The sequence below is a fragment of the Blastocystis hominis genome, assembly GCF_000151665.1.
Source record: "Blastocystis hominis, Singapore isolate B (sub-type 7) whole genome shotgun sequence assembly, scaffold_10".
Taxonomy (NCBI): domain Eukaryota; class Bigyra; order Opalinata; family Blastocystidae; genus Blastocystis; species Blastocystis hominis.
Window position 1 is genome coordinate 28503 of NW_013171817.1, and position 19986 is coordinate 48488.

The 19986-nt window shown below is 41.9% G+C and overlaps 6 protein-coding genes across 6 annotated transcripts; 4 read left to right on the forward strand and 2 right to left on the reverse strand.

The window, feature by feature from the left end:
* Window positions 1-7442: 7442 nt before the first annotated feature.
* On the forward strand, window positions 7443-8804 carry GSBLH_T00001220001 (uncharacterized protein; the record flags this gene model as incomplete). Its single annotated transcript, XM_013039584.1, has 5 exons — window positions 7443-7539; window positions 7570-7927; window positions 7962-8018; window positions 8051-8615; window positions 8661-8804. The coding sequence occupies 5 exons, from the start codon at window positions 7443-7445 to the stop codon at window positions 8802-8804; spliced, it is 1221 nt and encodes a 406-aa protein (XP_012895038.1).
* Window positions 8805-9259: 455 nt separating this feature from the next.
* On the forward strand, window positions 9260-10404 carry GSBLH_T00001221001 (uncharacterized protein; the record flags this gene model as incomplete). Its single annotated transcript, XM_013039585.1, has 8 exons — window positions 9260-9330; window positions 9360-9425; window positions 9460-9579; window positions 9611-9730; window positions 9759-9962; window positions 9996-10138; window positions 10167-10287; window positions 10317-10404. 8 exons carry the CDS (start codon window positions 9260-9262, stop codon window positions 10402-10404), a joined length of 933 nt encoding a protein of 310 aa, XP_012895039.1.
* A 52-nt stretch (window positions 10405-10456) lies between these two features.
* Window positions 10457-12147, forward strand: GSBLH_T00001222001 (uncharacterized protein; the record flags this gene model as incomplete). The annotated part of the gene is made up of 7 exons (XM_013039586.1): window positions 10457-10521; window positions 10552-10597; window positions 10631-10768; window positions 10798-10884; window positions 10915-11205; window positions 11234-11299; window positions 11329-12147. 7 exons carry the CDS (start codon window positions 10457-10459, stop codon window positions 12145-12147), a joined length of 1512 nt encoding a protein of 503 aa, XP_012895040.1.
* Window positions 12148-13514: 1367 nt separating this feature from the next.
* GSBLH_T00001223001 (uncharacterized protein) lies at window positions 13515-14244 on the forward strand (the record flags this gene model as incomplete). Its single annotated transcript, XM_013039587.1, has 4 exons — window positions 13515-13681; window positions 13711-13813; window positions 13844-13922; window positions 13955-14244. 4 exons carry the CDS (start codon window positions 13515-13517, stop codon window positions 14242-14244), a joined length of 639 nt encoding a protein of 212 aa, XP_012895041.1.
* Window positions 14245-14596: 352 nt separating this feature from the next.
* Window positions 14597-16931, reverse strand: GSBLH_T00001224001 (uncharacterized protein; the record flags this gene model as incomplete). The annotated part of the gene is made up of 7 exons (XM_013039588.1): window positions 14597-15262; window positions 15291-15743; window positions 15776-16053; window positions 16085-16650; window positions 16683-16732; window positions 16771-16872; window positions 16905-16931. The coding sequence occupies 7 exons, from the start codon at window positions 16929-16931 to the stop codon at window positions 14597-14599; spliced, it is 2142 nt and encodes a 713-aa protein (XP_012895042.1).
* Window positions 16932-18118: 1187 nt separating this feature from the next.
* GSBLH_T00006221001 (uncharacterized protein) lies at window positions 18119-19355 on the reverse strand (the record flags this gene model as incomplete). Its single annotated transcript, XM_013039589.1, has 5 exons — window positions 18119-18940; window positions 18969-19067; window positions 19100-19180; window positions 19212-19301; window positions 19332-19355. The coding sequence occupies 5 exons, from the start codon at window positions 19353-19355 to the stop codon at window positions 18119-18121; spliced, it is 1116 nt and encodes a 371-aa protein (XP_012895043.1).
* Between the last annotated feature and the right edge of the window lie 631 nt (window positions 19356-19986).

The window sequence follows — 19986 nt, forward strand, 5'->3', positions numbered from 1 at the left end:
CTTCGACAATATGACTTATTTGACCATTTTCGTCATAATAATAGCAAATTCCTTCTTTGTCACCAGTTTCTTCATTTCTTTTGCTTATATTCAACAATTTACCACTCTCGTCATATTCTTTCCAATATCCACTCATTTCATTCGATCGAATCAAATTCATTCTTCTTTTACCGTTCTTCACAAATCCTTCAAACCACACTTTATGTGGCTCGTCATATAGTTTACAATAACCGTTGTATTCATTCTCTATACCTTTCTTGATTTCTACAATGTGACTTATTTGACCATTTTCGTCATAATAATAGCAAATTCCTTCTTTGTCACCAGTTTCTTCATTTCTTTTGCTTATATTCAACAATTTACCACTCTCGTCGTATTCTTTCCAATATCTAGACATCTCATTCAATCGAATCAAATTCATTCTTCTTTTACCGTTCTTCACAAATCCTTCAAACCACACTTTATGTGGCTCGTCATATAGTTTGCAATAACCGTTGTATTCATTCTCTATACCTTTCTTAACTTCGACAATATTAATTATGTTTCCATTTTCGTCATAATAATAGCAAATTCCTTCTTTGTCACCGCTTTCTTCATTTCTTTTGCTTATATTCAACAATTTGCCCTTTTCATCATATTCTTTCCAATATTCACTCATTTCGTTCGATCGAATCAAATTCATTCTTCTTTTACCGTTCTTTACAAACCCTTCAAACCATACTTTATGAGGTTCGTCATATAGTTTACAATAACCGCTGTATTCATTCTCTATACCTTTCTTAACTTCGACAATATGACTAATTTGACCATTTTCGTCATAATAATAGCAAATTCCTTCTTTGTCACCGCTTTCTTCATTTCTTTTGCTTATATTCAACAATTTGCCTTTATCGTCATATTCTTTCCAATATCCACTCATTTCATGCAACGGATGAATATATAATCGTTTGCCTAAACCAAAGTACCCTTCAAAAATCACATTCCCTTTCCTGTCATATTCCTTTCCCTTCCCTGAACGATATCCGTTTTTAAAGAATCCTTCAAAAAATAAATTATTAAAAGTGTCATAGAGTGTACAGGGACCTTTCGCTTCGCCATCTTCGAAATTTAGTTCTGCCACTAACAAATCTTCGTTCGAGTATAGATAGGATTTTCCATGCATTTTATTGTGTACTAAATGGGTTTCGATGGAATATCCCTCATGTGGAGAACCAACATGCATAATATACATCCCATTCCTTTCAGACATGGAGACAATAGGAAACTGACTTGAAAAGCATTTTTCCCAGCAGCTATTTCCCTCCGTGTCGATTGATGGGTTTATTACGATATTTAACAGTTCCACTTCACCTGGAGTGCTTCGCGTGTTTGGAATGTGTGACATTTGCCAACAATTAGGGTAACTAGAATAAATTGAATCTTGCCCGAAATACCCTTGAAAGTATTCATTCTAATCGAACTTCTTCAATTATCTTGTTATTTTCTACCTTCTCTGTTTATTATAATACTAGATAGAGAGGTCATGGAGGACGAAGCTATATTGTTCATAATACCAAGAATGCTGAAACTTATGGTTTTCGTTGTTTTTTGAATTCTACTCAGACGTCCTCCTTGTTACATAATCATCGACTATTTTTGTATTTTCGAAGAATCAACGCAGAATCCTTTTCTTTCTCGATTTTCTGGTTATTTCGATAAAACACTCTCTCTTCCCTGATAAATACCCCATCTGTATACTGTACTTTAAAATCATTATGGAGCTAAGTGGGGAAAGGTTCCAATATCGACTCTGTTAGTATTTTCTCGTTAAATTCATTTTATATACGCATGCTACAAACAGAATATGATGGAATCTATGCTCATTCCACAATTCTTCTCATTTCTTTATCCTTTTCAATCCCCATTCTAAAATCCATTCTATTCTCACTCCATGCACCCCGATTCTTCAAATCCTACATACACCTTACAAACAGGCATTTCAAACAAACAAACCAATCATTATTATACCTATTTACCCATCAGAACACGTTCTAACAAACACATACATCAAATGTAATAGTACAGACTGGCTTCCCATCAAATACTCGTTCAGCATTCTCCATCACCTCAATATTAAACCCACACTTCGAAAAGAATTTCATTGGTCCTGTGCCCTTTACACCTTCATTCTCAATATCCTATCCAAACTTGTGCAACCACTTCGACATTACCCACGTGACGTCCACTTCGAGCTCTCTCGATTACCGAATTGAAGATACGAGACCTTACAACATGAATAATCTCTCCATCACTCTACCGATTCCTTGACATTGAGAATTCTCTTAAAATACATTGTAGCGGTCTATTACCAAAGTATTTTTATTCTTTGAACGCGAAGCACTTCGCGGAGAACTTGAAAGAGCGCATTCACCAATGTTTTCGTCCGACGTCGCTTCGAGAAGCATCAGTACGTGGTGGGGGTTGGATTATTATGACGAGGATCGGAAAGGGAAGAACGAGCAGTGTGAACATGTTCTTTTCGGAGAGATACTCTCTGTGCTGGATAAAGGTCATGTGGACGATTCCATCATCCGAGACACTCCAGTTTTTCTGCCTGTCGATCACTGGCTTGAAGTCCTCGTTGATCGAGGAATTGAACTCTTCCAGCTTCTGGTCTTGACGGATGAAACGCAGGCGGATGCGACCACTTTCGATCGTGGAATTTCCGTCCAACATGTTTTCCGCCTCTTCAAAGGTTGCGAAGTCCTGGCTTTCCTAGAGAGAGAGGATGGGAGAAAAGAAGGTACGTGTGCGCATGTTGGCTTGTCTAAAACTTTTAAAATGTGAATATCTGCTTCATTGATTGGTTCAAGGGAGAGAGCTTTGAGTGAGTACACAGAATGCGACGCTTACCAGTTTTACACGTTTTGATGCCTTCTTTGTAGTTTTAAAAGGTAAAAACACAGAATCTCTATGGAAGTACTCTTTTGGCCACGTTAAGCGTATATCGACCACTTTCTCAACATTTGCAAAAACCCAAAACAGATCTCCAGCTCCAAGATAAACAGCAAAACGATTTTAATAGCAGTGAGGTACTTTGGAGAATAGTTCAAAATTTTGAATTATGAAAATAAATATAGCAAGATTACATAATCATAGAAGCGAATCGCTTTCTCATACTTCCTATCCTTGAAAGTACAATTTCCTGCTTTGTTATGTTCTTCAAACTCTTTTTCTTTTGAATCTTCATCCATTCCAATATAAAGGAAGAAATAGAGAAGAAATCATTGCGAGAGGTTGAGGAGGGAATTTGTGTGGGAAAACTATTGGAAAAGAGAGGTTGATTATAGAGGAAGTGGGAATGATATTGGATAGGAAAGTGAGAAAGTCTGGTAGGAAGGAAGAAGGAATGGAAAACGAGATGAAACGGAGAATGTTGATATGCAGTAGTGAGATAGAACGTTAGAATTTGTCGAAAGATGTGAATTCGTAAGATGTTATTGCTAGTAGGTTTTGAATTGATGATAATGGAAGAAATTGGGAGATAGGAGTTTGTTGATTGATAAACGGTGAGTTTCTTCAAAGAAAGTTGATTGTGTTATTAGAATAATTGTAACAATGAGCAGGGATTGAGGGATGAAGGTAGAGAGGATTTTCTTTACCGTTGCTAGGGGATTTTATGTGTGTAGGGTATTGACCTGGCTCTTGAAGTAGTGGATGATTACAGGATGCCAATAAGAGATAGGAGACCTCATTAGGTAGTTAGACCAACTTTGAATCGGTTTTGATAGTTTTAGGATTGTTATTTGCTGTAGATCGTAAGAATAATCAGTGTTTTCGTAATGAAGAGACTGCAGTCTAAAGGGATATATGAAAATAGTTATGTATGGAGAGGGGTAGTTGTTTATCCGTAACTAGAAATACTTAGATAACAGCATAATAAAAAAGGTGCAGACTGTCGATAGTGGAGGTAGAACAAGAAAAGGATGAAAGCATGCATTTGGAAAACAAACATATTGAGTATAAACTATCCGTAGGAATTGTAATGCATCAAAGGTTATACGTTTATTATTCGGAAAGACAGACAGCTGCGAATTATTGCTTTTATAGATGATTCACTAATTGATTCAGCCATTACCCAGTTTATGAATGAAAAGAATGAAACACAATATGTAGAATGTGATATGGAAAAGAGTCAGTCGATGATTGGATCCTAAATCTATGAATGACCAAAGAATGAGGGTAAGGATGTGTAAAACAAACGATCAAGCAATGTAAGCAAGCAATGAATACACAATGATCCCTGAATGGGATAGAATAGAATAGAATATGTAGATCCATTGCTGGAAGAACTGGCTGATTTAGAGGACAAGATCCGCAAGAATGGGAGAAACATCTATTAATAAAACAAATCAATCAAACTATACTCGAAATTGATTTCGACTCCACAAAAAAGAATGCATTAGGTAGTTCAACACTGCGGAGATTTGGAATATCTAAATACTATCAATATTCAATTTTCAGAAATACTTGCCAATGTCACTACATAAGGATTATAGAAACTCCATCCTTGAGGATTGGTAAGGGATGTTAGCTTTGGAAGATCTACAAGGCAAATCATTTACAATCAATTCATTATTACTTCGCATTGTCAGTGTACATGATAAGTCATCACTGTATATTCCCCAAAGTGCATAATTACCGAGTTGAATGGATTGTAATGATGGAAGATCTACATCGATCATTTCATTCACATTCATTCAATACTTTCAATTATTGTTGATAAAGAATTACCAAATGCCCAATCACCTAATGTAATGGATTGTAGATTTGGAAGATCTATGCATTATTCAAATATTCAATATCATATCAATACCTCGAATCACAAATGAACTGTAATAGAAATTACAAGAATCACTTCCAAATGTCCCTATTCGAATGGATTGTAATTGTGGTAGATTCTTCAATTCAAAGTCTCCAGCATAATCACTGAAACTATATTTACCAATTTGAATGGATTCCAATGATTCACAATTCAATATGTGGAATGATTTCGACTTGTTGTTTGCCTTATTAGAATCCCATTTCTCTTTACTTTTCGCCTGAGTAAACGAATTGCTTCCGATTTTGATAGTTTTCAATTGATTCAATCCATCGATTTGGAATGTTTGCACTGATCCAAAACAGTCATTGCCAATTTCGATTGATTCCAAATTATACAACAATGAAACATCCCAATTAACTAATACACAATTGTCACTCAGTTTCAAATGTTTCATTCCAATATTCAGTAGTTCTGAGCCATTTCCGCAATAATCGGTATTGCTTTCAACTCCATTACACCATTCACATTCATTCACTAATGTACCATATCGATCATATACTTTTCCATTTCCAAATCGATTATCATCACACCAATATCCTTCATATTCAATACATCCATTATTATGATAACTCGTTCCATAGCCAAATCGTTTCCAATTGATCATTATACCCTTGTACACCAAGAATCCATCATCATCATACATTTCACCATATCCAAATGGAATTCCTTTCTTTTCATCTCCTATTTTCAATGTGGAACCTTCAAATCGACTTCCATGATCCAAATCCACGATTCCTTCTACTACTACTCCATTATTATACGAAATATCACCAATTGGATGATTTCCAAGCACTTTCAACACTTTCTGCTCATTGACCACAAATCCTTGATTCATAAATACTCCGTTATCGAATTTCAATACTATACATTCTCCATTACTCAATATGAGTGAAATCCAGCCACTAGGTTTCATCCCTTTCCCCAAACATATTGCAACGTTTTGGATGATGGAACTATCAATATGGTAGTTACTAATAGCAGAAATGACAAAATCAACAATGTCTTGCATTAAAAGTGATCCAAAATGCCACCTTTTTTATTCTATCTTTTTTCTCTCTTTAAAACTATTGTGGTCAAACTATATTCGTAAATCTGCATAGTTGTGAGGTAGTTTGTATCTTACCATAATATAATGATCTTGAAATCGTTCTTTTCTCTCATAGTAGTCACGTTTGTGTTTTCTAGCCACTTCGTACCTCTTTCCCTTAACTCTATCCCTTTATTTCTATCTACGCTTCTGAATAATACATTTCCTGTGCTTATTCACTTTATGAAAAGAAATAGCATGATTGCGTTGTAGACAGCATGAAGTTGAATTATTAATATATTTACAACACGGAAATAGAAAACGTTTCTACTATTCTATGCTGCACCTTGAAAAACACATACCACTATTCATTCTCTTTTCAAATGTGAAATTATAAACACCTGATTCGAATATTCTTATTCCCTACACGTTTCATCAAAATATCATCCTCCTTCAACTACGACTCTAGAAGCTCCCATTCCTATTTCTCGCCTCCTTTCTTAAAGTACCTGCCGTTCTTAACCGGAATAGATAAATATCTCAAAATAACACGTTTGATAGATGAAGCAATCACCAAGGATATAGATTCCTTTACTCAAAATGCATTTCCTATACCTCTTATTATTCGTTATTTCACATATTTGCGCTCTAGATCATCATGAAATCGCAGTTGCATTTACAGAGCACATCCTCTCTGGGATGAACTATCTCTCTAAAGAAGTCCAATACCAAACAATTGAAGTTGTTTCAATAATCTCCTTCCATCTAGTCTTTGATAAGTCAGCAAGAGTCAAAACGAAGATTGACAGACAGTCACGAGCACGGCCTGTTCTATGTCGTGGTGGACAATCAGCTTCCGTTGTGCGATTTCATCGATGTTTTAAGAAATGTGGATGAGAACATGTCAAATAGTTTTCAATTCTTCACATTTAGTGCATATGAAGCTGTCGGGGGTGATAGTCATAGCATGCTGATTTATATTGATGAAGGCATGCTTGGCATGGTACATGCAAACTGGAGCTACATTCGTGCCTATTTTCTCTTTCCGTCCATTTCAAAAGTTTAGGTGCTCTCGAATCATTCCATCTAGATAAGTGTCCAGCTTATAAACGAAATCGCAAATCCACAACTGGAGGAAGCGATATTAAATGTCGTTACAGTAGGACTACCAAACATAACGCTATGGGAAAACGAACTCAATTCTTTTCTTGAGCAATATAAGCCAGAGAACTCAACTCTTTCCCCAGTCGAACAGTTCATGCAATGGATTGAAGTGATCTCAGAATACTCGTTTATGGATCATTCCAACCATAGCATAGTCCATCTGTCCGCTTCCCAAAACCTTGTTACGTATGCACCCTTTTCGAATTCATTGACCAATGCAGAGTGAAAGTATCTAGAGAGTTCCTTCTTCCCACTGCTGCCTATTTGGCTACGAGACCGAATAGTATGCGAATCGAGCTCCAACATGTTTATTCGTTGCCTCCCCACATGGAAAACTACCAAGAAGCAACGATGCGATCGCTCCGAGATTATTCGTCCCAAGAGATCATGTTAACACGCCAAGAACTAGAAAGTGCTTATGCACATGGATTATTCGGAGAAGATATGCTAATTGGATTGTCTGACACGGGAATCGACATGAATAGTTGCTTTTTCTATGATCCAGATCACCCAGTTCGCTATAATGCCGAAGAGGAAGATACCAACCATCGGAAAATAGCGCTCTATATCCCATTCAGTAACAACAAAGAAGATGGCAGTGATGCTCACGGAACTCACGTCGCTGGAACCCTTGCAGGGAAGGTTGAAGGGGACAAGGATCTTTCTCCCTATGACGGAATTGCCTATAAGTCGAGAATCGTTTTCTTTGATATTGGATCGGGGTCCGGATCAGAAACCACTCTTGAAACCCCTCGTCGAATCACCTATTTGATCGATGCAATCTACTCAGCAGGAGCCAATGTACATAGTGCGAGTTGGGGATCCTTCAGCGAAATCTACAGCTTTGATACATCCAGCATCGATAACTATGTGTATCTCCTAACGAAACGGTCCTGATGTTTATAGATATGAACATCCAGATTGCTTTCTCGTGTTTGCTGCAGGAAACGATGGGGAAAAAGGGTATTCAGCTGTTCGTCTCCCTCATCTTGTAGCATGGGCACAGTCTTCTCTCCCTCCAACGGAAAGAATGTTCTGAGCGTCGGCGCCGTGTACAACAGTCCTTATTATTCCGATATTCGCGCCACCTTCTCATGTCAAGGACCCACTTCCGACAAGCGAATCAAGCCAGACATTATGGCTCCGGGAGTCTCCATTGACTCTGCAGCATCGAGCGGGTCGGACAAATCGAGCTGTCGAATCGTTTCAAAAACGGGAACGTCCATGTCGACTCCGATTGTCGCAGCGACCGCTCTGCTGATTTCGGAGTATTTCAAAAAGGGGTTCTACCCTTCCGGGGAGGAAAATGCGGCTGATGCATTCCATCCAACCGCAGCAACAGTGAAAGCAATGATCATTCATAGCGGCCAGTCGCTTCGAGGCGAAGGCAATCCGCTGTTTCCGACCACTTATTCAGGATCAGCGCCGGATAACAAACAGGGATTTGGAAGGATGGATATTAACAAGGTGCTCTATTGGAGAAACGAATCGACCTTCAATCTGCTCGTTCGAGAAGGAGAAGTAAATCGGACATCGTTGCATCTGCGCTTTTGGACGCTGGTTGATATATCCTTTTTGAACGCTCTTGGAAGTTCCTTTATCTAGCCTTCTGTGTACGTGAAAGTGACTCTCGTTTGGACAGATCCTCCAGTGTCCACGTTCAGCAGCAATATTTTGATCAATGACCTTGATTTGTCAATTGAGCAAAACGGGACTATCTATTATCCAAACAAGTATACACGTCATTGAGGTGAAGAGTAATGACTAGTCTCGATTCCGAAGATCGCAACAATAACGTAGAGTCGATCTTGATTCCTCCGGGCACACTCATTCATAATTTGAACGATACATCATCCTTGTACTCTTCGAACATTACGATCAACATTAATGTCCACAGGCTGGAAACCAAATCACAAGTATTCTTCGATTGACTTTTTTCCATTGTAGGCATTTTCGCTTGTGATGACAGGATCGTTTGACACAGAAAACCAGCCCATCGTATACAGCGATTTGGCTTTTTCATCCTCTATCAATACTGTAGTTTTTTCCATCGCAGTCATGCTATACGCTATGTTCATGGTTTCCAGTGTTTATTTCAAAAACTAGTCTCAGTACATATCGGCATGTGGTAAAACCAAATAATGTTCTTTGGAAATTCTTTGAATTTACATACTCATAATCCTTTCTGTCAATTTTATTGGGATATGTTTATGTCATATAGAAAGGACACCGCGAAGAGGAATGCTCTTCTAACATTTGCCTACTGTAGCTTCTCGTACAGATCATGATCAAGTTTTAATGTAGTTTCTTTTTCTTCATGTACATATGGAGCAACGTGTTTTATGCTTTTCGAGGGATTACTTTAGGAAAGTATGCTGTGTGATCTTCTTCTTCTTCTTCTTAGACTGACTTGGATTCTAGTCTGTATTTCAGTGTATATTTATTCCCAAAAGCTTGCATACTCGATGGAAACGGCTGACTCTCGCGAGATCCACAAGAATTTCAACATTTTAATCCTTTCAGAGTGCTTTACGATTGTTACTTTTGACATGTAGAGTAGCAAACGAAATAAGCCGAAATCTCTCAGGCTATCTTCACGTTCCGGGACCCTTATTGAAGGATGTCGGCTTTCTTGCCTTTGCTGAACTGAACAACAAATTGTTAGAGCGATTTGGGTACTTCTTCCTATTTCCTCTCCATTAGGGATATCTTGACACTTATTCCTTTCGTGATTCTTTTTATCATCGCGTTCACAATGGATTCAAAACGAATCGGCAAATTCATCGCAGATCTACTCCGCATTTTCTCCATGTTCTATATCGTGCGCTCTTGCTGTATCTGGGTTACTCTCCTCCCAGGTCCTGCTCCCCACTGTCGTCCAGGAGGTTCGTTCCGTCCTCCTCAGGAGTATTTTGTTTTTATCTTTTGTCTGATCGCCAGTTGGATTGATGTCATCGGCCACATGCCCGTGGACGGCATTTCCTTTACGACGTGCGGGGATTTGGTTCCCTCGGGGCATATCGGGTTTGTTACTATCGCACTGGTGGCAATTCTGAGAGAGCTGCCTCGACGGTTCTTGTCATGTAGCGTTCGGTCGGAATTTGAATGTAGATCGGAAGAACTTTGTTCTGGGATGCTTCCTCTACGAGTTGATAACCGGGTATTTCATCATTGCCACCAGGAAGCATTACACGGTGGATGTGGTTGTGGGCTTTTTCTTATCCTTTTTCATGTCGATTTTACGTTTTTTGTTCAGTGTAGAACGATCATCTTCAAAGATGGGTGGAAGCCCGCCTTGTTCGGAAATGAAGATTCCTATATTCCTTTACCCGTGGATAGTCAGGTTTGATCATTTTGGTTGTGTTTGTTGGAAAAGGAGGGAAATGTTGGTGACTCAAAGGATGAATGAAAACGAGGTACAAGTTGCGTTTTCTCCTCTAAAGGAGGATAGTCCAGCACCGAAAAAGTATTCTCTGACTTTTAATTTCAAACGCAGGAAGATCGTCCCACTATCAGATACGCAGCTTTTATCGCCTCCGAAGGTATTTTATTTCAAATCCAAAGCTAATTGTTAGGATGCAATGAAGCGAAGGCACGATTCTGTTGAGAACGAAGAAGCAGCATTTATTCCAAAGAAAATTGATATAGAAAAGGAAATTCAGTCCTTTATCACCACTCCATTACTAGAAATTTCCTCAGATGGAGGTGCTCATGTACTGTGCTCGCTATTTCTATAATCTAGATAACCCATTCTGTAAATAGCAACACGTACGTTCAACACCGACTCTCCGAGCCATCATCCGTCTCATCAACCATTCCTTCAAGTGCAGTACTCTCTCTTCGCATTTCAGTGACATAGACGCCTAATTCAGGCACACCCTCTTCCTCTCAATCACGCGAATACCTTCTTCCTGACGACGTATCATCCTCTCATTCCGCCTATCTTCTCCAAGCCATTCATCAAATCGTAATCGAAAACCAAAACCTTCTACACTCTCTTCTCAGCCACTCCTCCTCCTCCTCCTCCTCCTCACACACCACCGAGCTCTCCCAGCACATCGACGAGTTAGAGTCTCAGCTTCTCGCCGAGAAATCGCGATCCACACAATTAACGAACTATCTCAACGATTGCATGGAATCAAACGACTCAGTACGACTCTCCATTCAATGACTAGCAGCTCTCGCTTCAGCTGGAGGCGGCGCGACGCGAGCTACGCGAGGTTCGATCGGTGAACGCGGAGTTTGTAGGGATGGACGAAGGGAGTGATGAAAGAGTTTGCTGTCGAGAGGAGCGAAGATTGCGATGGAGCAGAACGAAGAAGTGGTCGGGAGATTGCAGAAGCGATGTGCGGAGTTGGAGGAGGAAGTGGAGAGCGCGAAGTGGAGGAGTGTGGAGAGAAGGGAGGCGAGGAATGGATGGAAGCGATGGATGGAGGGAAGGGAGTGGAATGGAGAAGTGCCTTGGAGCGATTTGAACAAGGAGAAGCAGAGGAGTGAATCAGTGAATGGAAGATTGAATGAATCAGTGAATGAAATATCAAATGGAAGATTGAATGAATCATTGAATGAATCGTTGAATGAATTATCAAATGGAAGAATGAATGAATCATTGAATGAATCATCGAATGAATCAAAGGAATCCAAAGAATCATCAAATACACAACACTTTTCAAATGAATCATTGAATGAATCCCATCTCACCAATTCCCCGGATTCTCCAACTCCTTTGCTTTCATCCACTTCCTCCTCTCTTTCTAACTCGCAATCCACGCTTCAAACTCACTCAGACAGCGCAGAGAAAAAAGACGATCCCGCCTTCGACTCTGTCGAGTGGTCCGAATCGATGCGAACCGCCAGCTCGCTTCAATTCATGAATCAGCTGCTTATCCAGCAGCTCGCCGAAGAGCGAAAACGAAGCAGCGAAGCCGTGTCCAGCGAGGTTTGGAAGCAGACGAAAGAAGAAGCGGAAAGTCTGCGTTGCGCGTTAGAAAAAGCGAAGAAAGAAAACGAAGAGCTTCGCGATTTGCTCAGCAAAACCGATCTGACCGACTACCAGCTTTTAGAAGATTCGCAGGAAGGCAGCGAAATGTAATCTACCCACTCATGATTTTATTGTGTTTGGAGAAAACAAAGCATTGTTTGCGTTGACGTACCATCATGTAGCGACCTGCTGCATACCCTGCCTGGTACCACGCCAAGAGAAGCTGGGAGAGATATTCCTGCTCCTCTGCGTCTGGTACTGAGGGCAGAGCCGATGCGTAGAAATTCGGCGTGTTCAATGCAGGAGGGGCCGCATATTGGGAAGCAGAGGGATCCATGTAGGGATAGTATGCAGCTGCTGGAGGCTGTGCAGGAATCGAGGCTGAAGGAGCAGCTGGCTCGCTCTTTGGCTTCGATGGATTCACCTTCTTCGGTTTGGGACTGGGAGCAGGCTCATTGACTGTCTCGGACTCTTCTGGAACAGACTGAATGGGAGCATCCGCCTTCTTCGAGGTGAATAGCTCAGAATCACCATCATCAACCATTTCGTCAAACTGTTCAGATGCATCTTTTTTATAAATAGTCTAGCACGTAATATATGTTTCAAATCACTTACTACAAGCTTTGCCTTCTTTTGCTTTTCTTTTGCTCTAAAATGTGAGTCATTTGTGCCAAATTATACTGTTTTGGCTTTTTGTCTAGTTTATGGGAAGTAACGGCACGTTCAAAGGCCTATTCAAACAGAACATTCCGTTTCTACTTACATCGAGCAGCGCATCATCTCTCCACGCAAACTCGTCCATTGGAGCTACTTCCTCGACTGGTTGTGATTCCATCAAAGTATCTATGATGCTTTTAATGCAGTGTATGTGTGTTTCGTGATAGTCTTTCATTTCTCAATCCAATAAAACAAGATTTGTTTTGGAAGTTTGATGGATACAAATACTCGCAGAAAACTATTTTTGCATATGTATCATATCATGTTCGTGTTTTATGATATTATTTTAATGTATTAGTAAAGACATTGTATTCGTTCATTCTTAAACATTGGAAACTAGAGAGGAAAGACAGTAGAATCTATTATAAGGATTGCATGGTACAACACTGAGAAAAACTAAAAACAACCAATTCATCCGACTTTCGTTTCATTGCAATATGTATAGTATACAGCCATCCCAAATATGTTTCACAAGACAAAAAGAATCATCCGTTCAACTAATTCTTCACACTCATTGCTCATTTCAACTATTCCTATACCTTGCAGCATACAAAAAGACAATCATCCAAATAAAATCATCGCAAACTCAAAAACTGTGTCAACGTGATTTCTCTTACCGATTACAGAAATAAGAACTCTCGAATAAAGATAAAATCGAAAAAATCACAAAGAAGAACTGAGAATAAAATGGAAAAATGAAGAAATAGAAGAATGCCAACAAAAGAGCCAGTTTTTGGACATCTTTCATTTATTATTCCAAAATGAGGAAAACGATTATTATAGTTCTCTTTGCCCTCATTGCTTCCGCATGGGGGTATTATTATAATTATGATTCAAACTATAATTCCAATGCAAATAAAGTACTACTATCTTCTGTTCAAACTCTTACATTTTCGAAATCAAAATATACTACAGGAAGGAGATCTAGGTTTGTTTTGTTGTTGCTTGTTATTCTAGACCCATTCCTCAAATGACCTGCGAGAGAGGTTCTGCGAGCTGCTCATTCGCTCCTTCGAGCATGCAGTGCTACAACCGAGGATTTGATGGAAGGGATGTCCAAGTTGTCTTTTTTGAGTTAATTTATGGATAGTGGGAATGCAAAGCTGAACTGGATAAAGGCGTTTCTTTGGGAGAAACGGTAGTTTCGTGTGAAGGATACGATTATCCAGGTAGGGGGTATTTCCTTTGATGAAATATCTAGATGATCCGTATATCCTTGTGGGTTCCTGTGGCGTGCGATTTAAGCTTGAACGCAACGCGGACTATGGTACGTATCATAATCATCATCGCCGTGGATACAACGGCTACAACGATTACAATGACTACAATGACTACAATGGTGGAGGTTTTTGGTCATGGTTCGATAACATTGCTAATTTCATCTTCACTGTTTCTTCCATGAATTCATTTTATTATAGATCATCTTTATTTTGTTTATTATTTGGATCATCGGGTTCAACACTGTCCTCAAAGTCCTCTTCTTCCCATTGAACATATTCAGCTCTCTCTTCTGTTGCTGTCTTCGCTGCTGCCGATCTCCTTATCGTCCACATCATTCTTATCACTATCCCTTCTTCACGCCTCCCTACTTCGACGTATCCTCCCATCGATCTGGCTCATCTCGTAGAACTCATTCGGAAATGGATGGATGTGGTACGAGATGGGAAGACAGCGAGAGCGAGCGGACCGCGCCTACTACCGATCGCCTGACTACACGCACTACGATCACAGCTATTACCATGATAGCAGTTCGGACGATTCGACACACACATCGACGTCGTATGCTTCCACCGAGCGAAGATGATTTTACGTTGTTTATTATTATTATTATTATTTCATTGTTTCATTGTTTGTTGCAATAAACAATGCAGTGAACTAGGAAAAGACGAAGTAGGAAAGAAAGCACAGCGATGAATACGCTCAATGCTACGATCCATAGCCAAAGCTGCGAAGAAGAAGAAGAAGAAGAAGAAGAAGAAGGTTTGGAAATGGTTTGATCGGGTTTTGATGGCGAATCCTTCGAAGACTGTGTACTTTTGTCTTGTGAAATCGTCGATGATTGCGCGTTGCAGGTATCCAAGCAGGGGAGGAGAATCTGCACGACATTCGCAGCGTTGTATCCCTCCATCTGCTGCGCTTTCCAGCACTGGATTCGTTCCACGCGCGATCCGCAAGCGCATTTCGCCACGATTTCCTGCTCGCATTTCCCACAAACTCCCTCATGACACACCAATCGACAGCCGTGTTTGCATCCCTGCAGCGGCTTCCCACACACTTTCCCACACGAGAAAAATCCCGAATCGCTCTTCCCACTCACCTCGCGACACTCGAACGTTTTCGACGTTTTCCCGCAGAAACACGGGCGTTTCACGGGCTGATGGCAAGGATCGCAGGCGCCCGCATGGCAGAACACGCGCGAGCAGGGATGTGGACAGCCAGGACGCCCTGGACAGAGTTGTTTGCACGTTTCGCAAGGCGTTTCGCTGGAATGGCAGCGCAAGGAGCAAGTCTACGAAGCAGCGCGTCGGTTTTCCTACGTGTTTCCCGCAACTCAACAGTTTTCCACACGGCTGATCGCAACACACTACCTTGTTTTTCTCCGAACAACGAACCTGGAGCGTTTCATGCCCTCCTGCGCAACGAATCTCCACCAACTCTGCACAAGGCGGACAAGGCTCGCCTTCATGGCAAATAGCAGAACATGTGTGGCCACACGGAAGCGCTTTTCCGCAAGGCAATGTACAAGGTGGGCATTTCCCAGCGTGACATTGATGTTCCTGGATGTGTGGATGGCTACAATGCGATGGTTTGGTGCAGAGCTGTGGACAAGGAGGGTAGAGCGAGCGCCGGTAGTCTTTGCAGAGCACCGTCTGCGTGGTGGCGCCGCAGTCACACGTGATTGTGACGGTGAGCAAGCAAGGCGGACAATTACCCGAATGACAAGGCAATTGACAAGTGTGTCGTCCGCAGGAGAGTGGCTTATTGCAGATCTACGAGAGAAAAGAACGCGCGAGGCTGCCACCTGTGTGCAAGGAGCGTGCTGGCCGTCGCAACAACGCCGATTGCATCGATGAACTCCGCAGGCTTTCAGCGCGTTGCATCGCGTGGTGCAAAGAAGAACCTCGCTGCATTTACATTGCTTCTGTGTGGCTCCGCAGCGGCAAGCCTTCAAAACGAATTGCTCGCAAGGTGGACAAGGTGGAGGGTGGCAAGAATGAGGACAGCGATGTCCGCACGCCAGCAGACGATCGCAGGTTTGGTGGCAAGAAGGTGTGGCCGCCGTGCACGGCAAATCGAACTCTGAGGACACAACCAAACGCCCGAGCCCTACGCTTTTTCCCGCAGAAGCACGTGCGAGGCGGGAGGGTGGGGCAGGGCGGGCATTCGCCTTCGTGGCAAGGGAGAGAACAAACATGGTGGCCGCATTGCAGCGGCTTATTGCATATTTTACCACAGGAATAATGCGCGGACACGTCTTGACCGCAGGGAACGTCGCGCGATTCGCTGCCACAAAAACAGGTCTGGTGGATCGTCTGCGCGCAGTCGGGACAGGGACCATAATGGCATTTGTGGCGGCAGCGGTGCTTTCCGCAGGAAAGCCATTTCAAACAGGGGAGAGAGCACAGGTTTTCGGGCGATTCTTGGTGCTGCAGACTGCAACGAACGGTTCGCTTCGTCTTACCGCATGGGCAGGAGATGGTGACAATGCGAGGGCAGGGAGGGCAAGGACCTGCGTGGCAGCGTTCATTACAGACGTGACCACAGGGAAGAGTACGACCACAGAGATTGCCACAACTGTGGGGAGGAAGCCAGGGATCGAATTCTGGATTTTCCTTCTTTCCACAATAACAAAAGTAGCGATTGGGAACGGCGGTGTTTTCCTTGTTGCAATACTTGCTACAAAGTGAAAATAAACCAACTTCAGGTACCATGTCCACTCTCGAGACACGGAAGAGGTAGATTGCTTATTCTTGATGGCCTCAATCATCCGCTTTTGAATACATGCTTGAGCCCTACAGGGTAACGTAGTAAGAAGAGCCAAAACCAGGAACTCACACATCTCAAATGATAGATTGTAAAACAGTCCGGACATGACCAAATCGCCTCCTCCCTTCCAATCTACACGCTATCGTTATGTAGAAACAACAAACATTTTCATTACAAACAACACATTCCATTTTAATGACTCAACCACTTCCCAATCGACTTCAACACCGCATCGCTGGTGCTATCATAGTCCAGATCCTTTGGTTTCTTGACAACGTTGCGGAAGCCCCAAGTTCGCAATCGGTTGTTCTCTATGAATCACTCACCAACATCATGTTGACTCTTTATTCTGCACGAATTCATCATATTGAAACATCCCACACTCAGATTCACACTCTCCAAAGATGCATTATCTACGACTCAACGTCTGCTCCCCTCTCTCACCCTCAATCAGCAAAACCGGACATTTATCAAACGCCATTGGCCCGAACGTGATCGTCTTCAGGTTATAATTGCCTATTCTCGATCCTTCTCTTCAATCCACACCCTGAATCATCAGCATCGACGAGCCTTTAAACGCTTTCTCAGGGAACTGAATCGACGTAATGCGAGGACAGTCTACACTTCACACTGCATCGATCGCTGCGACTGGTGAGAACGCAGGACGCGATGGGGAGACAATCTTTCCCGAGATGGATCGTCATAAGCGAGGGCATATCTGCGATTGAATCGAAAACGAAAAGGCGAACTGCGGAGTTGGAACTGCGTGCAGCGAATCAACGCGCCTGCCGCCACAGTGACCGTCTTTAATTCTTCCATCGCTGCGAGATTAGAGAGAGAAAAAAGAAAGAAGAGTACATTCGATGGTGAGCGTGGTGACCGATTGGAGCTCGAGTTTGGAGAAAGAGAGTTCGGTGTAATGGCAGCCTGTGTGTGAGAATGCAAGAGAACTTAAGGAAACAGCAAATCTTTATGGTTTTGAGGGTTTTGATGGGAAGCTGGCCGAAATCCAGAAGGGAGGACTGGTTATTCCGAATTATACAATCTATAATAGAGAGAAAATCAAAAAGGAGAAGTACTGCGAAGATAAAGAGAGTGGATCATTAATGGTTGGTCGAGATCAAAATCCAATGAAACGTCTACGCGATGACAACGCGATTCACGACCCAAACAATTGAAACAAAGATTACGCAGATCGCTGTTTTTAATTAGAAGCGGATAAATCGAAGCGAGAGACACCGAGAGAACCGGTTTTGTCGGATCGAAATTGCCGTAGAACACCATGGTTTCGGACTTTTGCTCTTGATGAAAACTTTCCTTGTAATGGCTCATTTGTAAAAGAATGTTGTTGAGCACTTCTTCATTCACGTCTATCCCTTTAATCCCTTTCGATTCCATTACAGATGTACGCCTTGGGCTCTCTGAGACAACACGGAAGCTTTTTCTTCTCGAAGAGCTCGAACGTTTGATCGGTGTACCGCATTTCATTGCGGTCTCCATAGTTCAAATCCTCCAAATTACAATTCTCCACGCGATGATAATGCAACTCGTTCATCTGTATATTCTTCTTTCCGTAATAGCCAACATCCTGGAAATAGTGCGGAGCTAAATACAAAGAACCTTCCTTATGCCGCTCTCCATTCACATATGTCCCAACATACTTCAGCAAGCCCGTAAAATCGTACTCCTTGCCCACTCCATTATACTTGCCATTCTCAAACCGGCCTTCGTATCGCACATTTCCCATTGGATAGAACAGTTTCCCGTTGCCATGATACTTGTTATTCCTGAATTCGCCTTGATAGAGAAGCCAGCCATGCCCGTCGTACTCTTCTCCTTTTCCATGCCGAATCCCCATGCAGAAATCGCCCTTGTACAACATCGCTAGCGTGTCTGAACTGTACTCGGCCTTGTCCTTCTCCGAGAACTTCACTCCGAAATGCAATTCACCGCGGATATTGTACTGATGCTTCGTCCAAAATCCATCGTAGATGACCCGACTTCCCTGCATGTTGTACATCGCCACGTGGATCGCGACGATCTCGTTCCGATCCTTAATAAAATCCGTGATCATCTCGTTCTTATAGGGCTTCAATTCTCTCCGAACCGTCTCCAGGAATTCATTGGGCTCCGCAGCGATACGGCACAGACAGTTCGCCCACTGTCCGTTGTAGTAGTGCGTGAAGAACGCGGAGATGAGCTGCTGATCAGCCCGATTTGATCCCTACCTCGAGAGAAAGCTCACCGATAGCCTTGCTCAGCATGATAAACTCCCAGAGATTCAGATGCTCCATTTCTTTGCACTTCTTCAGAAGGAGAGTCGCTCTCTAGAGAGAGACGAGAAGAAAGAAAGAGCTACGCTCTCGTCGGCAGGGATGTTCTCCAAGAAGATTTCCACGTATTTCTCGACGTTGAACTTCACGTAAACATCCAGCAAATCCTATCCTAAATGGACAAAACAACATCGCTACGCCTGTCGTGTACTGTCGCGTGGTCTTCGTTTTATTGATGAACGGATGGTAGAAGTTCTCGTCGAGGTGGATCTGCAGAAACTCTTGCGTCTATGGGGAAACGGGGAAAGGAAGAAATACCTTTTCTAGCTTCACCTCCGTCATGAGTTCTCGAATGAGTGGAGGTAACTACTTTAGATCGAACATGACAGTGAAATACAGAGGAAGGAGTAATATAGCTTTCAAATTTGTCCAAGTGACTTATAAAGAAATCCAATTGATTCTACATGAACTGAGATGATGAAGGTTGGGTGTACACTCGCAATCTTGCCAAGCGCTTTAATCGCATTTCGGGTCTAAATAGAAAAAGGAACATGTGATTTACGTCTTCCGTAGCTGTAGTCTTCTGACGATCAATTTCCTATTTATTACCCTGCTCATCTGCATATACATCGTCACTTCGACCTATTAAATTGGCTCGTTGGTTGACATATTCCTACTAATCATTCACCAAAAGATACTAGGACAGGAAACGGCACCCTTCGGCTATACCTTATACCGCAAGTAGGGCACAATTGGTTCTATGTCAAAAATCGGTACAAATCAAATACACCTATACACGACAGGCACTCTGTACAGTACATATGACAGCAAGTGTCTGGTAGAGAAATTTGATCTGGTGGAGAAATGTCATAACAAATACCTGAGATAAACTGGGTGAGTAAAACATACAGCACATCTCTTTTTCGAATTTGCTATAGATGTAGTTTTGCAACAAAAGTCTTCTTTTCTCAAA